The sequence below is a fragment of the Octopus bimaculoides genome, chromosome 1 (genome assembly GCF_001194135.2).
Source record: "Octopus bimaculoides isolate UCB-OBI-ISO-001 chromosome 1, ASM119413v2, whole genome shotgun sequence".
NCBI classification, from domain to species: domain Eukaryota; kingdom Metazoa; phylum Mollusca; class Cephalopoda; order Octopoda; family Octopodidae; genus Octopus; species Octopus bimaculoides.
The window spans coordinates 63,134,962-63,145,550 of record NC_068981.1 but is presented as its reverse complement, the minus strand read 5'-3'; the positions used below and the strand labels follow the sequence as shown (position 1 = coordinate 63,145,550).

The 10,589-nt window shown below is 35.7% G+C and overlaps 1 protein-coding gene across 1 annotated transcript in view; it reads right to left on the bottom strand.

Moving 5' to 3' along the window:
- Positions 1-2,632: 2,632 nt before the first annotated feature.
- The window catches only part of LOC106882036 (protein diaphanous homolog 2), a 15,993-nt gene continuing 8,036 nt past the window's right edge, over positions 2,633-10,589 (bottom strand). Inside the window, exons 3-5 of the mRNA XM_052967177.1 lie at positions 9,745-9,903; positions 5,956-6,118; positions 2,633-2,760 (exon numbers count right to left, since the gene is read on the bottom strand). Coding sequence (XP_052823137.1) covers positions 2,648-2,760; positions 5,956-6,118; positions 9,745-9,903 — 435 coding nt within the window. The 3' untranslated portion in view covers positions 2,633-2,647. The remainder of the gene's footprint in view (positions 2,761-5,955; positions 6,119-9,744; positions 9,904-10,589) is intronic.

Sequence of the window (10,589 nt, the reverse complement as noted above, 5' to 3'; positions counted from 1 at the left end):
ACACCTTCCATGCTGCAACTGTTTTTGTTTCAGCACACAATCTCTGATCAGGTCACTTGCTATGCAAGTACATCCCCATGATATATATATATACATATATTATGTATATATATATATATATATATACATATATATATACATATATATATATTAGACTATAAAAAGGAAACAAACGCTCGAGATGTTGTTAATCTATTTATATCATGAAGTCCTCTACATATGTTTCGACGAGTGCACTCCAAAATGTCCGTCAGGATAAATAATAATCAAACCTCCTGAAGAGATTGGTGCACTGTTGCCCATTATTAAGATGGGACACCTAAGCAACTTTTACCTACATTGTAATTGTTCCCTTGGATTTCTCTGATTAATTGTAAACTCTGTGTGTGTGTGTGTATATATATATATATGTATATATATATATATATATATATATATATAGATGACATACTTTCAGTTTCCATTTACTAAATCCATTCACAAGGCTTTGTTTGACCCAAGGATATAGAAGAAGACATTTGCCCAAGGTGATGCATGGTAGGACTGAACCCAAGACCACATGGTTGGGAAGCAAACATCTTAACCACACAGCCTTGTCTGTTCTATATGTATGTACATTTTCCACAACACATTTATGTAAACGTTGGTTTGACTGATGTTATAAATGAAAATCCGTTATACGCTGTGCTTGAACTACTGTCCTATTTTGTACTTGTTCTCACAAGCCATGTGCTATCTAACTACAATTGGATTATTGCATCAGTAAAATTGCAAAAGACCCGTTTTCTCTAGTTACAAGAAAAATATAGGAAAATGATATGTAAATGATATTATTATTGCTATCTTTGAAAATTCTCTACAAGTGTAGAATTTATAGACACTTTCAACTCAGGTTACAATTAAAAAAAATAAAACGAGTTATTAAAAGATTAAAAGTCTTCTACATGATTGCTCAACCTGTTAGAACTATCAACCATATCTCTCTCAAATCAAATTCTACCATCTTAGAAAAAGTAAAGAACATACTTAATAATAAAAACAAAATTATTTGCATATTCATTCTTAATGTGTTTGGGCAGATTCAAACATAAACATGCTAATTGTTGTGTATATTACAGGAGAAGAATTTCTCTCTTTTATGATGACAGTATGTTCATAACACACTTGGTTCATTGGTGTAAGGGATTCTGAGACTCTGGTGTTTTAACATGTGTCTTGTCAGTCAGAGGTACCCAAACCATCATTTAAACAAGCCATTGGCTGTGTTTAATAATTTCATCATCATTTAACATCCATTTTCCATGCTGGCATGTATTGGACAGTTTGACTGAAGTAAGCTGGGGAGCTGCACTAAGTTCCAATCTAATTTGGCATGGTTTCTACAGCTGTATGTCCTTAACACCAACCACACCAAAAGTATAGTGGGTGCCTTTTACATGCCACTGGTACGGGTGCCAGTTACAAAACACTGGCATCGGCCATGACTGTGATCTCACTTGGCTTGACAGATTTTCTCAAGCATGGTATATTGCCAAAGGTCTCATTCACTTGTCACTACCTCAGTGAGGCCCAAAGATCGAAGGGTACTTTTTACATGCTACAGGCAAGGGTGCCAGTTACGTGACACTAGCATTGGCCACAACTTAACATTGGCATTGGCCATGACTTGGCACAGCAAACAAAACTGTTTTGTTGATCAATGCTTATATCTGTCAACCAATAAAAATCATTATTTACACTGAGTACAGCAAGATATGAAATGAAGATTTGTATATTCATACTCAATCCATTCCAGCAGATTCAATTACATGGAATAATGATATTAAATGATGTAATACATGAAATACTATTCATAAAACAAGATGAGATGGTTGTGGCCAGGAAATCCTCTATCATAGATTTGTTCAGTCATAACTGACTTGGAGCTAATCAATAACAGTGCAGGTTTGGTTGTGCCATTATGAACCCATAAATTAATAATTAAGTAGAATAACATGTCTTATTTAATAGCTCAAATGTACTCAAAGCAGCCACATTACTTTACATCATCATCATCTTCATTATCATTTAATATCCATTTTCCATACTGGCATGGGTTGGATTGGTTGACAGGATCTGGTAAGTTAGAAGACTGCACCAAGCTCTACAGACTACTATAGAATGCTTTCTAAAGCTGGAATGAAAATTCTGAATTCTTAGGTTACAAAGACATAGATAACAGGAGGTATGGGAGTGACTTCCCAACCACATGGTTCCAGGTTCAGTTCCACTGCAAGGCAGCTTGGGCAAGTGTCTTCTACTATAGCCTTAGGCTGAGCAAAACCTTATGAGTGGATTTGGAAGATGGAAACTAAAAGAAACCTGTCATATATATACATACATATGTATGCATGCATTTGTGTCTGTGTTTGCTCCCATACCATCGCTTGACAACCGATGTTGGTGTGTTTATGTCCCCGTAACTTAGCAGTTCGGCAAAAGAGACCGATACAACAAGTACTAGGCTTACAAAGAATAAGTCCTGGGGTTGATTTCTTCAACTAAAGGTGGTACTCCAGCATGGCTGCAGTCAAATGGCTGAAACAAATAAAAGAATAAAAGAACATCACAAACAACACAAGCAAAGTATATGAAAACACAATTCATGTCAGTTTACCTTGACATCTGCAAAGAATTTGGCATCTGTTTCTGAATATCTTTTCATTCTCTTTTCAATCGATGCGAGCAAATTTTTTATATTTGCCATTGTTTGTTTCCAGACTATTGAAAAACAAATCAGGTATATTATATGTTGTTATTCTAATTGAGATCTAAAGATATAAATTATTACTTTTTGTCTTTGATAGGTTACTCAGAGGATGAAGGGTAATGGTCATGACATTTTACAGGGTTTCCCTAGATTGGCAGCAGAGAAAGAGTGGAAAAAATGATAAGTGACAGACATTATGATATCATGAGTTAGGAGATCTGGTACAAGTACTTGCAACAGAGTGGAGACTACAAAAGGTACCCAAGGGTCAAATGGTGATGTTAAAAAAGTTTACTACACAAGAGTAGGTACTGGCCTTTTGTGGGGGGTTTCCACTCAATTTCTATTGGCTCCCTTTTACTCTCAGGATTTGGGTCAACCTAAAGCCAAGGTAGAAGTTACTTGCCCAAGGTAATAATGTGATAATGCATGGAGACGTGAAAGGAAAGCAAACTTCTTTACTATTCCTACAGCCATCCCTTTGTTCATATTTGATTCATCATCATCATCATCATTTAGTGTCTGCTTTCCTTGCTGGCATGGTTTCTACAGCTGGATGCCTTTCCTAATGCCAACCACTCCAAGTGTGTAATGGGTACCTTTTATGTGCCACTGGCACAGGTGTCTTTTGTGTGACACTGGCATGGGTGCCAGCATCATCCACAACTACGATTTCACTTGACTTGATGAGTCTTCTCATGCATGGCATACTGTGAGGAAATTTCACTGAGAAAATATATTCATAACATCTCACCAGTAATAGTTAAAAACTATTTTATAGGAAAAAAAAAACAAAAAAAGAAAACAGTGAATTGATGATGGTGAATTTACCTTGTGGTGAATTGATGACAGTGAATTTACAGGACATGTAAGAATATATTCTAGCTAAGCTCTAAATCAATTTCAGAATTACAATTTTCAGAGAAATCATATGAGGCTCACAAACAACAAATAATTTTGCCTGAGTTAGGTCTCATTCAGCTTCAGTACAGTTAAAACCATGCATGGTTTCCTTTTAGTCAGCCTGTTTATACATCAAAGTACATCCAGAATAAATCATCTGGAATTGTAGATTTGAGTTGGGATAAGAGATCTGGCAGTGATTAGTGTAGGAAGGAAATTATGTTGCAAACCATAGCACATAGAAATTTATCACATACAACATACACAAAAGTGCTGATGTCCATCTGTAAAAACTAAGATAAATGGAGCATCTAGAATGAGGCATTTTGCCTAAATACAAAACTGAAATGCTTGTAGTAGATTTTAACACAAGAACTTTCATTTTGATATTCTCATTCATTCTTACACTACATGCAATGGAACCAGCAGCAGACTTAGAGTGTTGGCCAAAATGTAAATATTTTCTAATATATTTACAAAATATTGATTCCTAATTTAATCATTGATAAATGAATATTTATAAATAACTAATATGACAAAATTCTAACGAGGTATTAACTATCATTAAGCTTGAAAATCGAAGGAAGAAAAAATCTGAAGAAAATTACTTGATACAATGCAAAAAATAACATATATGGAGTAAATAGGAAGCCTTTTGACAATGAAGTTAAACTTTGTTTCTAGCACAGAAGTGTGTATTGTTTCAGGTTTTGATTCCTAACCAAGAACACTATGTGAACAGTGGCTTCATGTGGTTCGGAATTTGGTGATGGTTGTTGATATCTGCAGTGTAGGACTTCCCTTTGCTTTCAATCAAAGTTCCAAAACTGTCAAAGCCACTCAAGATGCTTGTACTACGTACAGATAAGATGCAAACACTGAAAGAAATGTATAGAAATGTTTTTTCATGTTTCAAGGAGTAGAAATTCAACATCACAGATTTTCTGCATTCTGGCTGACTTGTTCAGTTCAATGAGGTGTCAATGAACCAGCTTATCCATGAGGTTCCATGCCAATCCACTAAGGAACTGATCCAATAGATAGGATGTTCTTATGATAATATCACCTATCAACTTCATTTGATGGGTAAAATCCAAAAACACAGTGCATGGGTGACACAAGCTTGGAACTAAAGAGACAAACTCCAGCACTCCTCTATCACCTTCAGTTTCTTGCTCAACACCAGGTTAGTCATGTTTACAAACGGAGATTTTTTTTTTACATCCTCACTAGCAATGAAAATAAGGGCTTTACATAAATATGAAGCAGAGGGAAGAATCCTAGAAAGTAAGTAGCACCTCAAAGCAAACCATAATTGTATCCATACAAGAAAATGATCTGCATTTGGTGGAATTAGGAACTTGAAAATAACCACACAGTAAACGCAGAATTTTATACCTGCAAATGTATTGGCTCATTGAGGCAATATATCTGAAATGACCCAATTGGTGACATGATATGCTTCTTCAACATGACGTTTACCACCACATTGCTAATTTGAGCAATTATATTATTCAAGAGCTTATATTGGAAGTTTTATCTACACCCATCATATTCTCCTTATATAGCACTTTCAGATTATCAGTTCTAAGTCACTCTTCAATAGTCTGAGGCTTTTCATTCAACAACAACACAGAGTTGTAAACATGGCTAGATGAATTCCTGAGTCAAGATCCAGTGATTTCTAGTACCAAGACGTTGACAAGTTAGTGGATCACTGACAAGATGTCATAAACAATGAAGGAGAATATATTATGGGCTAATTTGTTAAAATTGGTGATGGAAAATAAGTAGTAATAGCAGAAGTAGTAGCAGCAGCAGCAGCATGGGGGTCATGTGCTGTAACACTGTGCTGCAGCATCCACCATTTGCTAGTGATTCCCTACTCCTAGCAGATGGCACTTTTGCACCACTCAGGCAACAACCTTCCAGGTTATGGGTCTGTTTGGGGTAGTCTTTGCTGGTGAGTGTTTTATGGGTTTATAGTACAAATCTTACAACCTCAGCCTCTTTTAGTCACCTTTTATTACATGCAGAGGAAACACCAGGTCTATTCTGACACATGCAGGTCCCCACACAACACTACAGCAATGCGAAAGGTTTTGCTCAAGAATATATGCTGCCTGGTTTGGGAATTGAACCCACAATCTGGCAATCATGAGAGCAACACCCTAACCACTTGGACATGCATATTCACTATATGAAAAATAAGGATTTAAATAAATGGGAAAAAAAGAAGCTGATTGAATTTAACAATCCAACAGAACAAAACAAAGACAAGAAAAAAAAGGAAAAAAACTTACCTTCCAAACTGACAGCCAATGATTTGATTGAGAAGGGTTCACATTGAAGCAAAGATTTCAGATCTTCAGGAAACTCTTGCAAAGTATTGTCATTATCATCTTCTAAATGACACTTGAGAACTTTAAGAACTGTATAATTACTTATTCCCCGTATTGAATCCAGCTGAAAGTAATTCAAATGGATCAGCTTTATTTAAATATATAATATTTTCATCTATTTACTTTCTTTTTTTATTACATATGTTTTTAGAGAGTGCAGATCCATAGTGACAGTGACAAAGTATGAAGTACTAGCCTTTCTGCTTGAGTCAAAAACCGATCAGCACGGATATTACATGATAGTCAAAGATCAATAAATGACTTTGAGTATGTGACTTGTTACTGCTACTATGCTACAAATCTACTTTACAATATCTGACTGAGGAGTAGTATAAGTAAAGGGGAGGAGTGTTACTCTCAACTCTGATACTATGAACCAGTACCATTTACCAATTGAGTCTGAGCCATGAATTTAATTTGGCCAGAATCTACCAGAACATCAACACATAGTACAATCTACAACAGATGAATGTAAACCAATGAAGTAACTTCTATGAAGTCTTTCCAACTAGAAGTAGCAGGTAAATCTCCCTCAAATCACATCTTACCATCTTAAATAAAGAAGGAAATACAAAAAGTCAAGATGGTTATAGATGGAATATCATTAATCAGAGATAGCCAACAATATGCAGCTGTTGGATAAACCCTAACAATAGCAAGATCTATATTTTCCAATGTAGCTCAAACATGGTTACCATTATAAAGAAGCAAGACTTTCTAAAAACATTGAGAGAAACAACATGAGAACATCTTAGAGGGCTTCTACTTTATGTAGTGATGCAAGAACAGCTTCTCTCTAATGGTCTTCTTGTGGCTTTCCACTATGTCCATACAATGTAAAGCTAATAGTTATGCAAAGTTAATTGTATTTACACTTTTGAATTGTGCCTCTGCACAGTTTGTGTTTACAATGAGGTGGTCTGGCATTTTCAGAGTCAAGCAAGTGCCTCTATTAACCCTTTTGTTACTGTATTTATTTTGAGACGCTCTGTGTTTCTTTTAATTATTTTAAATATAACAAAGAATTTAGTAAAATAACTTAGTTATCATTAAGCTAGTGTTAGGAACATAAATTGTGACTAAGGTTTGGTGGAAGATTTTTATTCAAAACTTATGAAAACAAGACATTTGTACTACAGAGCCAGAGCCGGTTTCAGCCGGGTTGGTAACGAAAGGGTTAAGAGCAGCATAGCAGTCAGTGCTAGGTTTAGGCATAAGCTAAACAAACCACTGCTTACAATCTCACAGTTTATGGGAGTTTTAACCCATATATGCCCACAAAAAAATGAAGTCTTAAAATTTCACTGTATTTAGATTAAGCATTATTGTAAGCTTTCACAATCTGATGAGAAGGACAGTTTGAAACCGTTAGCAACGGGTGTTGACTACCTACTGAACATTTCATATGCTCGGTCAGATACTTCCTAGTGAGTTCATGTCCACACAAGTGGGAGCAGGTTTTGCATTGTGAAAACGCAATCAGGGATATATATGGGTTAAAATAATTGAAATGTATTTATGTTCCCAATTTACATGTGAGACTTCTGGTGTAATTTTTTAAATGGTGTCTCCTAGCTTTATATAGCCAACAGGTTCACCATGTCTAAATCCAACACTGATAGCCTTAATGATGAAGGCAAATGTAAAAAAATGTCTCCTAAGACATAAAGGACATGAAAAATTCTGGTTTTATGGCATTAAATAATAATAATAATAATAATTTCTGCTAGGGAAATTTCCAATCAATCTCAGTTAACAATTATATAGTGTCAACTAGAGTCCAAATAGCCCCTGAGAGTTCATATAAGATTTTGTGGAGTCTATACAAAATAATAAGTCAGGGAGCCACAATAGTATTTTAAGGGTCCCAGAAAAATTTTTGCTTTAGATGTATTTATTTCAAGAAACAGCTTGGTTTTTTTTTTCTAGCATTTTATGTAGTTTAACCTATACAAGTTAATGTGTGAAAATCAAAATAGTAATATTGAAAGAAGTTTCTATAAAACTAATTTTTTAAACATCAAATGTCTAGTGGGGTCCACCAGAATAAAATAGTAATCAAGGGGGTCCATAGATAAAAAATGGTTGAGAACCTCCGGTGTAGAGGTTTACAAGACCTGGTGGAAAGGTGGAAGATATCTTCAAATCAGAATTCTAGCCTGAAAACTTGTAATTGGGTGGACTTTATTAAATATACCAAAAGTGCCAGTTGGTGGTGTTAAACTAAGCAATGTAGACACCTACTGAAATAATTACATAAACTGAAGTATGCAGAATTAGAACGTAATATCAAAGAACACAAGACATTTTCAGCAGATCTATGCCCTGGTAGGTCAATACTCCATACAATCAGTCTGTTTCAGCTCTATACTGTGAACAATAAGATGAAAATCGTTGACATATCAGGCAATAGCTTCACAAATACCATATTACATAACTGCCTCTTCTGCCTCAACCTCCTCTTCATTGCTGGTCATCATCACCAATGTTATCCTCATCACCATCATCATCATCATCATCACTTTAGTTTCCACTTTTCCATGCTTACATGATCAGATAGAATTTTGCTGAGGCAGATGCCTTTCCTGTAGCCAACCTCACCTGTTTCCAAGTAAGGTTAATATTTTCCCCACGATCAGTCATGTTTTCATGGAAGATAAGCAAAGGACACCACTTACATGATAACACACGTTTACAATTATCTCCTGAGATCAAGAGACAATAACACAGACACATACATATATATAATTACATACAAGACACACACATATATACCTACATACAAACAATACACACACATACATACATACAATATACACACACACACATATATGCATACAATATTCACACACATATATACATACAATATTCACACACACATATATACATACACTATTCACACACACACACATACATACATGCATACATACATACATACGATACACACACATATACATACATACATACATACATACATACATACATACAATACAATGCACACACACATACATGTGCTGATGCTATGTAAAAAAAGCATCCAGTTCACACTGTAAAGTGGTTGGCATTTGGAAGAGCACCCAGCCATAAAAAAAACTTGCCAAAACTGACTTTGCCTGTACTTGTGCCACACTAAAAGCACTCAATCCACTCTGCAGGGTGGTTGGTGTTAGGAAGGGCATCCAGCTGTAAAACCCCTGCCAAAACAATCACAGAAGTATGGTGCAAGCTCATGCTTGGCCAGCTCCTGTCAAACTGGAAGGCAGACATTAAACAATGATGATGATGATGAGGGGTTTCTTTCAAGTTTTGTCTACCAAATCCACTCATAAAGCTTTGGTTAGCCCAGGGCTATAGCAGAAGACACTTGCCCAAGTTGGCATGCAATGGGACTGGATCCAGAACTGTGTGATTGGGAAGTAAACATCTTACCACACAACCATACCTGCACACACACATACACACACACACACACACACACACACACACACACACACACACACACACACACACACACACACACACACACACATACACATACACAGGTAGAGATCTTGAGTAGGAAGAATATGTGAGAAGGAGGCACAAATAAAGAAAAGAAGAGATCCAAGCAATGAGAATACTTATAAAAGTATAGTTAGTTCAGTATTCAATGATAATAACAGAAATATAATGGTGCCTCTTAATACTTACATTACTGAGGTAATTCAGATCAAAACCAGGCAGTGCATGAAATTTTCTATTTCCAGAAGAATTTAGATAATTGAAAATAGCCAAGACATAGGCTAAAACTTTTACTAATCGTTCAGAGTGCAATATCTCTTCACACATCTTTGATACAATGTTAACTGACTGAAAAAGAAAAGCAAAAAAGCACCATATATATGTATATTTGTAAAAAGCAAATAAGTAAGAAGAATGTCCAGGTATTAGTGCATTATGGCCGTTTCAATCAGCTCCATTTAATCGATCAGTGTAAGCATTACATCAATTTGAAATCAACCGCTCTCCTCGGACGCATAAGACCATATGTATATATGTATACATATATATATTTTATAATATATTTTAATATCAGGAAATCAATATTAGAAAATTCATCAGAAGGATATATATGTGTAAAATAATTGTTGTATTAAAAATGTATATAGAAATATATGTAAAGCGAGATCGTGCCAGTGCCCCTGGACTGGCTCTTGTGCGGGTGGCACATAAAATACACCATTTTGAGCGTGGCCGTTACCAGTACCGCCTGACTGGCCTTCAACCTAGCTAAAACCAAAATCCTAATAAGTAGGAAGGTAGATAAAACACAAACCCCTTCAGGTAGATGGCCCTGCTCAGTATGTAGAAAAGGAGTAGGTAGTAACTCTATAAGATGTACCCGGTGCAAGCTATGGACACATAAGAGGTGCAGCAACATCAAAGGCAGGTTAACTAGCAAGTTAGTTTTTGTTTGTGGCAGATGTTCAGGTGCAATAAAGACTGCAAACAAACAGGAAACAACTTCTATCTCATTCCAGGGTGAAAAACTAGAG